Consider the following 18,950-nt stretch of genomic DNA (forward strand, 5'->3'; position numbering starts at 1 on the left):
ACAGTTGCTCCCAAAGTCCACTGCCTCAACTTTGGGATGATTCGTTGTCTATTCATGTATTCTACAGATGCAGGGTACATCAAGTTGATTGTGGAGATTTAATTTGCTGCTCCTGAGGCTGCATAGAGAGATTTCCCTTTATCTTCTTTGTTTGCACAGCTCCTGGGGTTCAGCTTTGGATTTGGCCCCACCTCTGCATGTAGGTCACCTGAAGGCGTCCTTTTGGAAGTCTGAGGTCTTCTGCCAGCATTCAGTAGGTGTTCTGTAGGAGTTGTTCCACATGTAGATGTATTTTTGATGTATTTGTGGGGAGGAAGGTGATCTCCATATATTACTCATCCGCCATCTTGAAGGTCCCTCCCCTGTACCTTACTATTCTGACAAAATATGATGTCACTGGCTAATCCATAGTCTGAATGTGCCTATATGTGGAGTTGTCTACATTTATGTCTATTTTTCTTATTATTTGCTCACTCCCAAACCTTTTTTTTTAAAGAATACATTTAAACATTTTTTTTAACTTTCTTTTATACTTATTTAGGGTTATAAATTTCAAATATAACACTTTTAATTTTTTGTTTACATCCCTCTCATTGAAGATGGCAAGTGTTAACCAGAACAAGTCCCTGCAAAGTCACATGACCAAGGGCTTGGCTACAAGAAAGAACAAAGAATTAAAGTCCATGATGCAATTTACCAGACAATGATACAGAGATGAGTTTGCAAGAAGCTAGCATTCTGGCTGGAGTGGTGGATGGAGCAGAGTGGGCACTGATTGTGGTATGGGCTACAAAGAAGTACAAAGAAACAAATATAACATACATTACTATGAGTCCATTTCTGAAAATAAACATGAACCAGGCAATATGCTGTTTCATATACATCATTTCATTTACTCCCCACAACAACGCAAAGAAGTAAATATAATTATCCCCATTTTACAGATATTAGATATAAAAATCAGAGAGGGGAAGTGACTCCACTAAGACAGCACAGTAAGTGACAGAACCCAGATTCCATCCCAGGTCTATTTGATTACCAAGCTTGTGCTCTGAACCTCTTGACTGCTACTGAGTTCCTGAAATTAAATGTAACAGTGATTCAGAGGAGAGAGAGGGAATTGAAAGTCTTCCTGCAAGAGAAATCCTTTGTCTCTGGGTCCTGGAAGTTTGAGTGTGATGCTGATAGGTAGGAAAATAGGAAAGTGGGGAAAGGCATAGAAGATGGAGGGAACAGAATGAATGAACATATAAAGGCAAATTTTTACAATCCCAGAGGATGTATGGGGAGAAACAAGTCAACTGCTTTGGCTTCCCAGGAAAGTTAAGATTCTGGGCTGAGGAGTCGGTATTCAACACCACAGGCAATAGGGAGGCACTGAAGCCAAACCTTATTCCTTTTGACTCCTAGCCTCACCATTCTCTAAGATCACCAGGAGCCTCTTAATTGGTTTTCTTTTAGCCTTTGATCTTTTTCTTTCTTTTTATTTTCTCCTTCCAGCTTTAGGTCTTATGGACTATTTTCCTTGAAACTGTCTCTTTTCTTGACATCTGTGACACTACCTTGGCACTTTTCCTTTCCTTTGGTTACATTAACTTCTTTGCTCTATTCCCCATTCACTCTTCTTTCGCAGGCAGCCCTCCCCTCGACTCCTGGCTTCAGCTCTCACTGCAACAGCATCTCTAGCTCTGAGATTTCCTTTGCTTCTCTAGCTGCCTGCTGATCCTTCTACCTCCAAATGACCAGTCAAACGATGCTGTTTGAAGCTGAAGTCTTCCCTTAAAACCAAATCCCCTTAAGAGTTCTTTATTTTTAAAAAATACTTCCAGTCACTCAGGCATAACATCAGCTGCTGTTTTTCTCCCCCCTTTGCATTGTCTCTCTTGGATAACTGCAATCCACTCATTCTCTCCACTGCCTCCTTCCTGGCCCACAGAGAAACCTGATCAAAATTCACCTCAAAATTCTTCAATGGCTTTATATTTCCTCCTGTACATAATCTAAACTCCTTAGCATGGTATTCAAAGGCTCTCCATAATTTGTCCCTCATCTATCTGTGTCTTTACCTCCTTACCTTGTACTTCTAATTCCAGACAGAGTAACTTATTCTAGAGTTTCAAACATGCTTTCCCTCTGCCTGGAATTCTCTTCTCTGTTTAGTTCATCAGGCAAACTACTTCTCATTCTTCAAGTCTCAGTCCACACCATCTCCTCTGTGAAGCCTTCCCTGGTGCCCCCAGATGGACTCAGGGATTCTTTCCTTTAGGCTCTGTTGTACCTGGTACACATCCCCATCACTGCACAACTGCAGCACTCTCTCTCTGTCTGCACGTCGGTCTTCCCACTAGACTGTACTGAGGACGGAAGCTACGTTTTTTCACATATGTACAACCTGCTAATAGGAGTAAAGAGCAGCAGGATGAATGAATAATAATCCCTTACATTTGTAAACTACCTCATGGTTTTTGAAATACTACAACACTTATATTCTCCCGTACACCTATACTACATTATTTCTCCTAATACGGTAGAAAATTGACTGAAACTCAGGAAGATTGAAGGACAGATCCTAGCTCACGTTGCTCAGATGTAAAAGAGATGAGATGAGAACCCAAGGTCTTCTGAAACCTCGTTTCACTGCCACACTGACAAGATTAGGAACTGGTTTTTATTTCTGGGCAAATTTGTATGAAAAAGTTGACCAATGTAAAGAACAATATGTTCATTTTTACAGTGTACAATCTGAATTCTTACAATTAAAATCAGCAACTGTTAATTTTGACATTTTTCGATTAGCATTTTGGGAGAGAGTAGTTAAGAAATAGAGAGAGCCCTAGTCACTGTGACATTTTACGCATGACTGAACACAACTATGTTTTCCCGTATAATTAAAGATGATGGTGATCAAAATAAACATTAATGTGGGTTCATATGTGGTTATAAAGACCAATGGGGGGGGTGGCAGCGGTGAGGGCAGAAGAAGTATTTCCACATAGCTTATATAATTAGGTCACCTTGTGATTCAGTCACCCTGCGGACTCCATCCCTGAAAGAAAGTCAAATCCCAGTTCTGTCACTTACAAGCTTTATAGCCTTGAATAAGCCTTCTAACCTCTCTGTAAGACAGGGATAGTAACACCTGTCTCTCAGGACTGTGGTGAGAATTAAGTGAGAGATATTAAGTAAAATGTACTTTATATTTCTTTTATATCCTCCATAGTAACTAGCACACTGCTGGACTAAAGGAATGAACGTTAACCATAAAAGACTTTAAACATATCAGAAGATGACTGTGTGCTCAAACAGAACTTTAATCTTTAACGTATGCAGCAGGGTGAAATGCAGTACCCTATCCTTAACTCCAATCTTTGCCCCTCCACACCTAACCCCACTACCTTTACAGCCAGAAAGGGAAAAATGACTGGGGATGGATGTCATTCACTGTTAGTCACTGCAGGAAAACTTGGTAGTGTAACTTCAGGCAGAGAGTGGGGATAAGGACAGAGCTAACCAGTCCCTAAGAAATAAGGTAAAAGTTAAGCTAACAGGAGGAATATAAACCTCTCATGTAGATCAGAGGTCTTCAGGAGGATATAAACCTTACATTCAAGATATATTTGCTTTGCGATATTTTAGGAGAGAATCAATCACATATCAGAGTTAAAGATTCTTCCCCCCAGAACTGTCTCCTCTCCCCTCTCCTGACAAAAGGCAGGGAGGGGCGTATCCAGAATATCAGAGGGTAGATCCAACCTCCATTCCATCTGTAGGCATCAGCAGCCCCTCAATAAGGATTACTGGAGACAAGTGATACTCACCCTTGGAAAACTATAGGTTATAAGACAGTGAGGATCTGCCCTTACCTGATGCCCCTGTACCACAAGAGTTCAGAACTATGGAATCTTTCAGACAAAATCTCTTTCTAAGGCAAGACTACCCTCTAGGGCATCCCTACCCTCTGCCCATTTACCGGTTTGGAAGTCTCATAACAGTTGTTATATATAAAATATACAATGGTACTATGTTTTTCTAATAGATTTTCACTTAGCACACAAGGGAGATAGTTAATCTTAAGTTTCTATTTGTGGTACTGAAACACACTAACAAATGGACTCAAATATTTCCAGCATGGATGTTTTCTCCATTGTTCTAGCCAGAGTCACTAATGTGTAGTCACATAGATTTCATCAGCTCTGCTGATGACAAACTTGATATACAACACTTTAGTGTTTCAGAGACATAACACTTAAGTGTTCTGATATTCTTCTATGTGGTGCTCAGATGTGATAAAGTGGTACAGGGACAGCCAGCTGGCAAGGAACTGCTTACAACCTAAAGCCTATCCTAGCTATCTTATAATGTGGGCTGAAATAACATGTGCTGCTGTGGAATGTCTTTATATTATAGAGGTACTTGTGGGGAATTATTTAGGGAGACCTAGTGAGATTAGAATTATGGGGCAGAGAAGGATATCTGTCTGCAAAAGGTCTGTGCTCCCATCCACAGTTGAGAGTTGTTGGGAAGCAGTTACTTTGCCAGGGACCTTGCGTTCACATTCAAGTGGGGTCACCTGACAGTTCTGGCTAATGGAATACAGGCAGAAATTATATTCATTACTTCAGACCTAACCCGGAAAAGTCTTCTCCTTTGATTTCCATGACCTTACTTTCTCTTGTTTCTCTAATATTACTCTTGTAAATTATTATTTGGCTCACCATTTTCTTCTAGCATTTAAATACACCTACTCTGATATGAACCTATTTACGAAACAGAAATAGACTCACAGACATAGAGAACAGACTTGTGGTTGCCAAGGGGGAGGGGGCTGAGGGAGGGATGGAGTGGGAGGCTGGGGTTCGCAGATGTAAACTATTATGTATAGAATGGATGAACAACAAGGTATTACTGTTATAGCACAGGGAACTATATTCAATATCCTATGACAAACCATAATGGAAAAGAATACAAAAAAAGGGAAAGAATGTGTGTGTGTGTGTGTGTGTGTGTGTGTGTATAAATCACTTTGCTGTACAGCAGAAACTAACACAACATTGTAAAACAAATATATGTCAGTAAAAAAAATACCTATTCTGTTTTCACGCTTCCAAACTTCCTGCTTTACACTCTTAACCTGGGTGATCTTGTTAAGTTCTATGGCTTCTACTGTCAGTTATTTGCTGATAACTCCACAGTCCATAACCTCATGCCTTCAACTTTCCCTTTTCCTGTTTTCCAAGGTCACATATCTACATATATTTGTTCATCTTCCCTTGGAGGCAATTCAGTATAAACATGCCAAAAATAGGATGTCACCTCTCCCCATAAGCCTGTTCTTCCTCCTGCCCTTGTTCATGCTAAAACCCTTCCTCCTTTCAGAATGTTCTATGCTGGTCAGTAGCTTCACTATTTTCCATCATTCAAGATAAGTTCTGAAGTCATTTTTGATCCCTCCACCCTTACCTCCCATACACACAAAAAAAGACCAAGTGCTTTTGAGTATCTCCAAAATGTCTACCTTGCTCTCTGTTCTCACATTACAGGCCTTAGTGTTTCTCACCTAGACTACTGCTCTAAACCTCATAACTAGTATCCTGACCTGCAGTCTCTCCTCTTCTTCAACCCATCTTCTATATGCTACTTGTCAGAGCTATTTTGCACATTATCAGAGTTATCTGATCATTGTCTCCTCCTCCTCACAAAATTAGACTCCCTGATATCTACAGAATAAACTGTAAAGTCTTACACCTGGCATTCAAGACTTTTTTCCTAGTGACACGTGCTATCATTCTCTCTGACCATATGTCCTTTTGTTTTTTGCGGTACACGGGCCTCTCACTGTTGTGGCCTCTCCCGTTGTGGAGCACAGGCTCCGGACACTCAGGCTCAGCGGCCATGGCTCACGGGCCCAGCCGCTCCGCGGCATGTGGGATCTTCCCAGAATGGGGCACAAACCCGCGTCCCCTGCATCGGCAGGCGGACTCTCAACCACTGCGCCACCAGGGAAGCCCATATGTCTTATTTTCTAATTATGGCTTCTCAAAATTCCGCAAGGGCACTTCATGTCTTCACACTTGTTTTTGTCCCTGCCCTTATGTTTTATAGCCTGCTTACAGTGCTCTCCTGTGCCAATGCTGCTAAACAGAATCAACTCATCCTTCAAGGCTGAACTTGACTGTCACTTACTCTGCAAAGTATTTTCTCTTTGTCTAGGTCCCTATGGTACTCAGTACTATGGCACTGTCATTGGTTGCTATGTGTCTGGCGTTCCTCTAGAATGTCATGGCTCTAGTGTTGGGGGTGTCTTAGTCACCTAAGTTTCTCTAGTACCTAGCAGAGTCCTTGGTGTAGAGTAAAAGTTCAATAAATGTTTCATGAATGAATAAATGCCACGCAGATGCGTTCATGGAAAAGCAACACGAGGACTTCAGATCCACTGTCTAATGCACTATCCAATTCAACCTTGAACTGGCAGGCATCTCTGTTGCCACGGATCAACTGTGAAATGAGTGTGACCATGACTCAAATACTGACCATACACTGACAATCTTGATCTTTTTCATCTCTCATCTTAAAAATCCTGCCTGCAGTTAAACTTTGGTGGTTGCTGCCTTACAGTCTGCTTGTTGCAAATGACACCCACATCTTTACAGGAATGCTCGCCTCTATCTTCAGCTTTTCAGTTAGTAACTGCTTTGGCATGTTCTTTTCGTGGCTTTCTCATGGAACTGGAATACAAAATACATTTCTAGTCAGCTTGTCTTACTGTTTCATATTCAACGTGGAGTTGGAAGCGCTAACGATAAGGAGGACACTATAAGTAAAGCGTGCCCAAGATGTACCTTTGTAGAAATGGGTGGAACAGCATAATTTCTTTTTAAACATAGAATTTGGATAGAAATTTGCTGCTTTCTCCCGCTATGCCTCACAGTTTCCTCCTGCACTTCTGTTCTGTTAATGCATCACTGGCCCTAGGAGAACGGACACTGTCTGCCTCTGCTGTGCCAGTGAAGCCTTTAGGCACCTGGCAGGGCTTCACGAGGCAGCAGAGCTATGACGCCACTGAACTGCCACAGTTTGAAATGCCAACAACAGGCACAGGAAGATGGATCACTTCTTCCACTCCACGTTCCTCAACTCTTCCTTTGTACCTCCAGCACAGCACTCGGCCTTAAATTATAGCTGGTTATAAATATGTCTGGTAAAACCGCAATCCTGTAAGTCGTGGTAGACAGATCTTACTTGTTATTTGTATCCGCTGCAGTGCTTAACACAGAGCCTTGAATGTGTAACCTAACAAATGTTCACAGGGTGCGTGCCAAAATGCATGCCTTCACTTTCTACCGACGTGCAGGAGCGGAACAAACGAAACTACTTAACTATGGGAAGAGTTTCTCAAATACTTCCAGTTGCAAGCTTAAAGTTAGTACCACTGACCACTTCTTTGTTCACTCATTAATGCATTATTTAACAAAATATTTGCTGAGTGCTGACTGTGTGTCAGCCACTCTATTAATCATTAGGAAGACCAAGGTGAGCGTGATAGGAAGGCTCCTGTCCTCATGGAGCTCACTCACATTCTAGATGGGAAAGCAGACAATAAACAAGTATCCACAGACAATAAATTAATAAAAGACTAGAAAGTAAAAAGGTTGCTATGTTAAAGCCAGGAAGGACTTTCTTAGATAAGGTGACACGTGGAAGTCTTAGGAGGTGGCCATTAGGCTGAGACCTGAAGGAGTGAGAGATCTTGCCATGTGATGAGGGAAAGTGAGCTCCGGATGGAGCGGACTATTAATTGCGAAGAGCCAGGGGTAGAAAAGAGCTTAGCAAGTTCTAGCAACTGGCAGATGACCATTTATGACCAGAAAATTGTGAATAAGAGGGAGAACAAATGAACTTACTTAGAGAGGGCAGGCAGAAGCTATCTTTGTAATACAGGGCTTTGAAGGATCTGGCTTTGATTTTATTCTAATCACAACAAGAAGCCGTTGCAGGATTTTCAGGAGGAGGTTACATAGGGTGTGGACAGTAGAGGTGGAAGTAAGTGGATACTTACAAGTAAAGTTTGGGTGGTAGAACCAAGTGGGTATGCTGATGCCTATAGTGAATACATGTTTCACAGCTGTGGGTTCTTATGGTTGAGTGAATAGACGGCGATTAGTGTTGATTCTACCAAATGTGGAGATTCAGCTGCTTTTGAAAGTCTAGACACAGCCGAGTGAGTTGCTCCGCTCACAAAAAACGAAAATGTGCTGTCATATGCCACTAAGCTGGCGGTAACTCCTTCTGATTGCTGTGCCATGAATCTTGGTTGGACAATCTAGGAAAGCCTGTGGGATTCCCGTCTTTTCATTCAGCCCGTGTTGCTTCAGAGACTCATTAACAGGACAAATTAGCCTCTATTTCCTACGCTACTTTCAGTGCCAAAAATTTCCCTTAAAGTTTCCCTGCTCTACTTTTTCTTTTTTTTTTTTTTGGCGGTACGCGGGCCTCTCACTGTTGTGGCCTCTCCCGTTGCGGAGCACGGGCTTCGGACGCGCAGGCTCAGCGGCCATGGCTCACGGGCCCAGCCGCTCCGTGGCACGTGGGATCTTCCCGGACCGGGGCACGAACCCGTGTCCGCTGCATCGGCAGGTGGACTCTCAACCACTGCACCACCAGGGAAGCCCCCCTGCTTTACTTCTTATGTGTAGTTGATTTAACCCGTATTTGCTACACCTTAAAAAAGCAATATATATATATATATATATATATATATATATATAATTTAAATATATAAAGCAATATTATGTTTGTAGCAAAATCACATATAGGAGAGTACAAGTTCCTTCTGTGTTTTCATTAGCTGACTCTTCTGCATGCCTGCCAAGTCATAAAATGATGCTCTCTCTCCATCTTATAAGCAGAACTACTTCTCTGTATATTTATTAACTTAGCAAACTTCACATGAGTTTTTATGACAGTAAAAATAAGTAGTTCTCAGTTTTAAATAGGTGTGGAGAAGAATTCTGATTACCAGCTTTCCCCAAACTTAATTTTGGACTTGGAGAAGGAAAAAAAATATGTTATAGCTGTCCATCTTTGAAGACATGAGAGTTTTAACAATGGGGACAATTTACCTATTTGACTGATAGATGTGGGTTCCATGATTTATGCTGAGAGAAACAAATTTGTAAAGTTTAAGGACATCATGCCTGGGGAAAATGGACATATTCCCATATATATAGTAGATTTCATGTAATATCTCCCTTGCATTATATTACAAAACCATGACCCTGGGTCACTAGAATAATAGATATTCCATTATTATTTTGAGTCTCAAATTTATTCTCGATGCCAATAGGGAGTTAGAAAATGGTTTAGATAATAAGGACAAAATATTTATGGCAAATTAGACAAATCCCCCCAATTATTATAGTGAAATTTCTCCATGAAAATCACATATTGAAATCATGACACCAGAAGACTGACTTCCCCTTAGTGGTAGAAAAGAATTAGAAGTGAAGCAGATCTGGACCCAGAACAGAGGTTAGAGAGCTAGTATTTCTAGGCAGGTAAGGTCATCTACTAAGGGACATGTACGAGCAAAAGGTGTTTGGTATCCCTCTCTTCTCTCTGCATTAACTCTTCCAAACCTCCTAAAGGCTGACTTAGTTCCAGAAGCCTTCTTTTTTCTTCTCATGATCTATCACTTTGCTGAATTCTTTCCTAATGCTTTTAGAAAGCAGAATCCATCTGCCAGTTCAAGGGGTTGTTGTGGGAGCCTGCAATGGCTGAGGAGCATTAACCTCAAGTTCATGCTTCAGTGAGGGTAAGGTTAAGTGTGTCCTGCCTGGAGGCTCCTGTTTGGATTAAAAAAACAAATAGGGCTTCCCTGGTGGCGCAGTGGTTGAGAGTCCGCCTGCCGATGCAGGGGACACGGGTTCGTGCCCCGGTCTGGGAAGATCCCACACACCGCGGAACGGCTAGGCCCGTTGAGCCATGGCCGCTGAGCCTGCGCGTCCGGAGCCTGTACTCTGTAACCGGAGAGGCCACAACAGTGAGAGGCCTGCGTACCGCAAAAAAAAAAAAAACAACCCAAAAAACAAATAAAACCACCACAACCCTGCAACTCACCATTCTGTGGTCATTTCAGACTTATGTATTCTTTAAGAAGCCAGGCTGTACAAGTTTCTGACACAGAATTAGTTTTCCTTTATAGGGAGAATGGCCTCTTTTTTTTTTCCCTTTGACAAACTGCTTCTACTCTGACACTCTGCTTTGTGACATGGATTTTGGAGCACCCAGTCTCCAATGTGTAATTTGCTAACATGGCCAAAATAATTAAGAAAAATCTTAAAGAACATTTATTGTAAGATATCAACTCTGGCCACAAGGAATCGAGTAAGTACTCAACTGTCCCCACAGGTACAGTTAGGACTTGCGTAGCTTTTTCCCTTTTCCACCCACTATAAATTTGCTTCTCTTAGTTTGAGGAAATCAGGCCAGCTCAAATTAGGCTTCCAAATCAAACCTCATTAGGTTCTACAGCTTAAGACTCGTTAAAGTTTACAACAGGCTTCCTGCCTTTTATTCAAACAACTAAAAATAAGGCAGCTGAGTCTTTGAATCTCTATGTCAAAATCTTACATGTATATACGCATCAAAATGTTGATCTGAGAGCTGTTCTTAGGGAAGGGGAGGCTAATACCATGAAAACAGAGATAACAGGAAAGAAACAGGAAAAAAAAGAGTGGGGATTCATTCAGGGCTAGCCTAAAGCTATGTAGAAATATTAGGCAGTAATTGGACAGCACCAAAAGGCTGGTGGCCCCAACTGTCTACTCTATCAGCCTCACATTTCAACTATCAAAGTCATTAATAGGTTGGATTATAAAGGCTGGTGACTTCTCTTAAGTGCCTTACTTAAAATACTCAAGTTGCATTTAATGTTTTCTACTTCCCTGTTATGAGCATAACAACAGAGATTAGTTTATTAGATTAGTGAGTTAATCTGATAGCTCAGTGGCCGAGGGAATAACATATAAGAAAGATTAGTTTCAGAGTATGACAGAATATGACAGTGATGAATAGTGGGAAATAGAAGGCAGAATAAGGTGATGAGGTCTAAGGCTTATGAGTGCCTCAAGGGGCAAACTTTTATCTAGAATGTAAATCTAAAATCTTAGAAGTTTTGATGTAATGAAAGATTTTGCAGTGATACTTTGCTTACAGTTGGCTAAACACCAACACGCATATATATACAAATACTCTACCCTGTTACCAAGCCAAGAAAAGGTATCTATAACTCATTTCTTTCTGTGACAGACGTGTATGCAACCTTAGGTCACTCTTTCTGGGATGTCAATTGTCTGCCCTGATTCTGGGACAACAGGAAGTCTGATATTTAAAATAAGGAAAACTCTATCTCAGCTGCTGCACTGACCTCCAGCTCTGCTTTTTCCTCCTTCTAGTGCCATCCTCAGATTACTGACTCTCTTCACTTAGCAGAAGTACCTCCCTGGGTGGCCTATTTCTGATGAAAGTCAACTACTTTTTGGCTTCAGTAGAATATTCTCATCTGTGTCTAATTCCCTAATAAGGTCAATAAGTTCAGGGTGAAGACGTGAGTGTTGAAAGCCCAGGAAAACGGACTAGAAGAGATGTTCTGTAGCTTCTGAAAGTTCTCCTTACCCAGAGTTATGCATGTCAGGCACAGGCCTACATAATGTGAATTCAGAGGCACTGAGTTAGTCTTCCCTGGTCTACTGAACCACATTAGATGTTCTAGAGAGAAGCTGGAGATAAAGTGGAGAACAGAGTGGGAAACAATGTACAGGAAAAGGAGGCTGAAGCCATAAAGGCAAACCCTGCCTGGAAAGGGTCCTGCTAATCAGACTCGCTTACAATGGAAAGCAATTACAGCCAGTTTCTTTGAAAGGCCAGCCTGGGCTTTGCCAGTGACATTAAATTCTTAGCGCATTTCCATCTCATTGACCCAGGGGGCCTCAAGCTCTGAGATCAATACCTTAGTAACAAAGCTGGTGCCAGACAGTGCTAGGAAGAAGGCTGAATTCCAACTGAGATGAAACATGTAAGAAAGCTTTTTTGATAATGCCTGGTCCTGTTTACTCTCTGCCATTAAGTGATATATGATGATCCCTCAGCAGCCCTGAGTGTTATTCAATCGCCAGGGAACAGACTACACAGCATTTGAAGTTAGAAGTGTTTGCTCTCCTTGTCCCAGTGCATCAGCCTCTTGCCAAAATGATTCTAGTTAATAAACAATGTTGAGAAGGTAAGCCATGATATGGCTGCATAAATACCATCTTTTTCCCTTTGAAAGCCTGAGGGTTTTATCTGTTGTAAGGATACTGTTAATTCAGCGTTAGTCTGGCTCCCTTGGACCTCAGTTCTCAATCCTCTGAGACGTTCCAGGATAAGAGAGCAGATCAGACAGCAAAGTTCCTTTGGAAACTGATTTCAGTGTTTATTAGGCAATTCTAGATTGGTCTCTTTTTCTTAACTATGTCGTTGCCAACTCTGTGTACTAACATCAGCAGCAGTACTAGTGGGATTTACAATAAAATCCTCTTGGGAATGGCATACAACTCATAGAAGAGACACAGACCCAGGGTTTTTTAAAAAAAATCTTGTGCCCCCAAATCCTGATAGCAGAAGATTCCTGCTGCCTATCCCATTAGCCACAGGATTTAGTTGAGGTACACCTGAAAGGTCTATTACTGCAAAGAGAGGGGAGGACAAAGAACATCCCCTGACCACCTTCTCTGTACTCTGTGCTAGTCTAGGCATTACACTACATGACCTCAATTCTAACAGCTCTAGGAATTATCATCCCTTTTATGTAGATGAGAAAACTGTCTCAGAAACATTATGTAATTTTCCAAAGGCCACAGTTCCTAGAAGAGGTAGGATTTATTAAGCAGGTCATCTGACTCCAACGTTTATGTTCTTTCCACTACAGCATGTTTCTTTAAAAAGTTTCCCTCCTAGGGAAGACAGCACAAAATCTACTGCCTGGCTTAATATCGTCATCAGAATCTGGAACTGATTTTCTAATGAGTCGGTATGAAGTAGGCCGAGCAGCATGCCCACAAGCACAGGTGTCTCTAACAGGACCTGGTGAAGAACATGCCTCGCGAGTAATAATAAAATCCCAGCACGGTCAGAGACGGTCAGCCTCTCTGATGGCTCACAGCGGAAGGCACAGGCAAACCTGGCCTATCTTCTTTTTGAGCCAGAATAAGCTCTGCGTTTGTCAGCTATGTTGTTGGTATCTTCTTTGTTTCCAGGAAATCGGGACTATACCTTCTTTTGAAAACATCAACTTTATTAAAGGAATAGTTCTTTCAAAAAGGAGCGTGAAGGAGTAGAAAGCACACCTCACTAGGATGCTAGAGATCTAGGTTCTACCCAAGAGAATGGGAAACAGTTTCATATCGAGTCTGGTTTGTTGAGCTGAGAAAGATTATGTCAGGGTCAAGCTCATCAGGAAAGAGTGCTGGGGTAAATCAGTGACGTCTGCCATGGGTGCAGGATAGGGGAGCGGTGGTACACACAGCACATTTGCCATTCCTCTTTGAACTCCTCTTCCTTTCTCCCACCTGTTAACCTTATGGCTTTTCACAAGTGATTCAGCATTTTAAGGCCTTTATAGTAAAATAGGGATAATGACACTTCATTTATCTAAAGGTAAGAGTGGCTAAATCAGCTGATCTCCTCAAGTCTTTTTCAGCTATAAGGTGTAAGATTCCATTTTCCACTATAAATCTTAGCATCAGCTGGGCTCTAATGGGGTCAGTCATTGGTGACTTTAACAATGGTATGGCTTTTAAAAGGGCACTCACAATCTTAAAACAATTCTGCTCTAAGTCACAGAGATGAACAATGTATCAATTCTTTCTGAAGAATACTGAGGAAGTCTGTTAAATGGTTAAATTAATTACCGCCTGGGGACTGCCCTGGTGGCACAGTGGTTAAGAATTAGCCTGTCAAAGCAGGGGACACGGGTTCAAGCCCTGGTCTGGGAAGATCCCACATGCTGCAGACCAACTAAGCCCGTGTGCCACAATTACTGAGCCTGTACTCTAGAGCCTGCAAGTCACAACTACTGAGCCCGTGCTCCGCAACAAGAGAAGCCACCGCAATGAGAAGCCCGCGCACCGCAACGAAGAGTAGCCCCTACTCGCCGCAACTAGAGAAAGCCTGCATGCAGCAACGAAGACCCAACGCAGCCAAAAATAAATAAATTAATTAGTTAAAAAAATTAATTATAGCCTGTGAACGCTAGTGGAATCAGAGAAAGTTGTTTAGAAAAATACAGGAATGTAAGGAGCATTCTAAACATCTATGCAGATTTTGAGTCTTAAGGAAATAATAATGTGAGAAAACAAACTTCATTATAGCCTTGTCTTAAGAAGAAACAGAGATGATGTTTCCTTTATGTGAAATGTTCAATGAAGAACACTTCTCACTGTTTTCAATACCCATGCTCCATGCAATAAATACAAAATAGGCTCACAAATTGCTTATTACAGATCTATGGCTTACCTGGGATCACAGAGAAATTTGGTTTTCTCTCCTTCTTCTCTCCAGATAAGCCATTCTCGAAAAGAAGGATGTACAAACATACGAGTCATGTCTCTGCGCTTGATTAGGAACATGGAGAGGTTCTCCATTCTCTGCTGAAAATCCTCCCATTCTAGCGTGCCTTCAATGCTGCCAGCATTGATGGCTTGGAAGATATGTTCATCAGTCAGTGGGTGGAGAGAGGCCACTGCCACATTCAGGAGAGGCATCACCCGGTCAAAGGAAGACTGGGTTGGGAACTTCATATTGCACTGGAGTAAGTAAACCTCAGAGAGCGAAACAGGAACTACTTTGTAGCTAGAGCTCTTTAACACTAGATAGCCTTTCTCTATGAGGTCAAATGTGAGTTTCAGGTATAGATAGGACCCTTGACTGAGTGTCTTGAGATGAGAACTGAGTTTGCCAAATGTAGTATTGTCCATTTTGCCATTAAGTGAAATGTTATTCTGGATCTCTGAGCTGCTGTGTATCCGGTGCAGGATGTAAGCCTGCAGGTCCTGGTCTATGGCTTCATTCTCTTCTAGTCGATCCAAAAAAATCCTATGGAAAGGCAGCAGCTTGGTAATTTCCTAAAACAGATGGAGAGAGAGAGAAAGAGAGAGAGAGAAAGACCTTCAGTTTCCCCTAACTCTTGTGATAAACTACGAGGTCCACAAATTTATTCTGAACTTCTGAGTGGTCAAAGAAAAGAGGGAAATACGATCGAGTATTAGTGTCCATAGATTAAGACATATTAGTTGCACAGGAGGGACACTTTTCCTAATATTGAGACTTAAAATAACTTTTATGGGTCTTCACAAAGGGCACTTTAGGAGTGATTTAATGGTCAATATCCTAAATAACACTCACTCCTAAAATAGAAAGGAGAATGCCATATAACTTTTGTTGTAATTTTTCTCAGTGTAAACCATAGCATAATGTCAAAGTACAACTCACTAAATGTAAAAGGACTTAAAGAATATCATATAAAAATGTAACCTTCTATCCCGCCTGATAAAATGACTTTATTATTATTATTATTTTAAAATGACTTTATTTTAATGTAGGTTTTTTGGAGATGCCTTAGCTCAAAGGAACACTTCTAATAGTGAGAAGCTTGGTACCTTGGTGATCTGCTTGGAAATTACATTGGGGGAAGGTGACAGGGCTTTGTGGTGACTCTCATGCTCTGGAATCCATCTTTTCTTATCTGCTTATAGACTTTGCTCCTGTATGTATCTATTCCCTCTCCTGCATTAATTTCCTCTTCTCTCCTCTTTCTGTCTTGTCTTCACACAGACATGTGACTCCATATTCCTCCCTCCAACTACTATATCTCTGTGCCCATGTTTAGCAAAACCTAACAGAAAAGTTTTCTCCACTTACTGTATTTCATTCCTCCCTTCCCATTCTCTCCTCCATTTGTTGCAATCAGGCTTCAATCCCATCACTTCACTGAAATGGTCCTTGTCAAGATGATCAGCAATCTTCATCTTGCCAAATCCAATAACCAAGTTTCATTTCTCATCCTCCTCAACCTCTCAGCAGTATCTGACACAGGTGAACACATCTTTCTTCTCGAGTGCCCTCCTGCAGCTTTTGCTTCCACAGCATGTGCCCCTCATCTTCCTCTTAGCACACTGGCTACTCCTACCCAGCCTTTCTGGCTGGCTCCTCTCTCATTTCTCAGTCCACCCAGGGCTCACGTCTCCATTCTTTCCTCTTAGCTGGCCACCCTCACTCCCTAGAATAGTTGGGTCCCATGGTTCTAAATATCGTCTATACATGGATGATGTCTAATTTCATATTTCCAGCTTAGTCATTTCTTCTGAGCTCTCATCTTATATCTCTGTCTACTCAACAATGACACTTGGATGTTTCATAGACAAACTTAATGTGATCAAATCAGAACTACTGAAATTTCCCCCCACCACAAAACATCCGCATGTCAATAAATGGTATTACCACTGACCCTACCACCAAATCGTTGGAACTATCTATGATCCCTCTCTTTTCCTCAAACCAGAATCTACCCAGTTGCTCACCAAAACCCCACAATTCATCCTTGAATCTTCTCTCTTGCTCATTCCCACATCCAGCCCATCATCAAGTCCTTTTGATTCTTCTTCAAAATATACTCCAAATATGACCACTTCAGAGGGTCTCCACTGTTCCCACTCTAGTCTAAGCCACCATCACCTTTCACCTGTACTTCTGCTTCCATTCTTGATCCCCTACATATTATCATCTACACAGCCAGCAGCCAAAGAAAGTAAATCAGATGTTATCACTTTACAAGGCTCCTTGGAGAGGCCTTTCCTATCTGCCCTATCTAAAATATCTGTCATCCTCATTTATCCCTTTACTCTGTTATATTTGTCTTCATAGCACTAACACTACCTAAATTTTTAATATATGTTCATGTTTTACTTTATTATTTGTGTTCCTCACTAGAATACAAGCTTTCTGTCTGTCTTGTTCACCATTGTATCCTCAGCTCTTAGAAAGAGCCTTTATACTTGAAGTACGTAAAAAATGTTTGTGGAAATAATGAATGATCAATTATGAGGGTTCATTTTTAAAGACCTAGGAATTGTTTCATTGTCAGCTAAATAATTCTAAAAAGTTATTGGTTGAAGTGAATGAAGTATCTGGGAAGTCATTGCAGGTCTTGATCTATGAAGACGCTGACATTTGGACTTTGAGTGTATAGTACTTTTCCTGTTCTTTGGCACAGCTGAAAAATTAAAGTCACGTGGTCTACCAAGTCATACTTAAAACGTCTTTTGAGATTGCACATGGCATTATATAAAAATATAAACGAAGAAAAAAACCCAAAACAAACAAACAAAAATTTTATAAACGAAGATATCTCCTAAGTACGTACTTAGTAAAACTAGTCAGAGATTGTGTTCCTGGAAGTTTCTTTTATTCATCTTTCAGCTTTAACAAGCCACTGACCAATAATGGCAGATTACATAATTTTTAGTTGTAAAGATGCATTTACGTTGATTCACTCACATTCTTCAAATTACTTTGAGATTTTAATAACAAACATCTGTAAGTTGGTGGTCAGGATCAGAAGTACAGTCTCTGATCAAAGAAGGCAGATTGACCTAAATTGGTCAATCTATAGGAAAAACACTAAATGCCTGGGAGAGGGGAAAAGGAGGGCCCCGAGATTAGTTTCTGTATATTAACAACTGTTTTAAGGGAGCTGCATCAAAATAGTGGGATGGGTATATACTATGCAAAATTTTAATGTTCTTTAAAAGAGGCGATGGTTAGGGGAAAAAAGGTTGAGAAACCCTGTTTCAAACCAAGTGTGAATATGTAAAGAATGGAAAATACCAACTCAGCTATACTGTGAATGGTAGAGAAGGTGGAGTCATTTATCCTTAGCCCATATGTCTTTACAGGCGCAGTTCCAACATTCCTAGTCATTCTTCCAGGCCATAAACTGAGTGATCAGTGAGTGAGCAGGGAAGGTAATTAAAAAAAACTCTTATCTCCCAGTTGCAGTAAATTTAATATAAAGCCTTAATATTGCCAATATTTCTTAGAAAAAGAAATATATAGAAGAAAGTCCATCTTCATGCTATAGAAAGTTGAGAAACAGAGGGAAGAACTAGAAAATCTGACTCTACACTGTACATTGAACTGGATTTTGCCTGGCATTAAATGATAAAAAAAACATAAAACAAAAGTCAAACAGTGAATTAGAGTGTTACAGCATCTATTTGCTTTGCTATACTCATGACAAAGTCTAGAAAAGTGGACTTTCTTTTCATGCTTTTTTGAGGGACACTTTATCAAAACTTACCCAGAGCAATGGAAATGGGAATTTGAGCTAAGAGAGTAGTATACAGAGAATGCTCTCTCTAGATTGTATCTCTTACTCTCAAAATATGCTCATTGGGAATTACTCTTGCTAGTGCTCTAGGACATGGTAGAGATTTAGAAAAGCTCATCACTAAAGGTACAAGGACCTAGAACTTTTTCAGTTTAAGCACTCTCCAAGGGAAATAATTTATGGTCCAAAAGCAAACAAACACATACCTGTAAACTGGTCCTAACTGTTACAATTAGTTTGAGCCAGGAAGGAAATTTTCCAATCATTTTACTCAGAAATGATACAATTGTATCCCCATAATCCGGTTTGTGAAATTCTGCTTCATTTAATCCATCAATTAAGATGATGAAATCTTCATCTGGGATTTTTCTCTCTGAGATAGAAAGAAACAAATTACTTAATAATTACCAAATGGAAAAGTGAGTTCTTTCTGGGTCTTTGATCATGTATCTCCTTGGAAGAAAAAATTAGAAAAGGTCTGTTGTGTGTTTAGTGAATGCTCAGGGTACATAATTTATTATAAAGATGT

At 40.8% G+C, this 18,950-nt stretch overlaps 1 protein-coding gene across 4 annotated transcripts in view; it reads right to left on the reverse strand.

Moving 5' to 3' along the window:
• TANC2 (tetratricopeptide repeat, ankyrin repeat and coiled-coil containing 2) overlaps window positions 1-18,950 on the reverse strand; it is a 356,371-nt gene that overhangs the window by 46,752 nt on the left and 290,669 nt on the right. For all 4 annotated transcript variants that reach the window (XM_081218265.1, XM_081218264.1, XM_081218263.1 and 1 more), the window contains 2 exons: window positions 18,628-18,794; window positions 14,551-15,158 (listed from right to left, as the gene is read on the reverse strand). In XM_081218265.1, coding sequence (XP_081074391.1) covers window positions 14,551-15,158; window positions 18,628-18,794 — 775 coding nt within the window. The remainder of the gene's footprint in view (window positions 1-14,550; window positions 15,159-18,627; window positions 18,795-18,950) is intronic.

This window comes from Mesoplodon bidens (assembly GCF_964165515.1).
Source record: "Mesoplodon bidens genome assembly, chromosome: 19".
NCBI lineage: Eukaryota > Metazoa > Chordata > Mammalia > Artiodactyla > Ziphiidae > Mesoplodon > Mesoplodon bidens.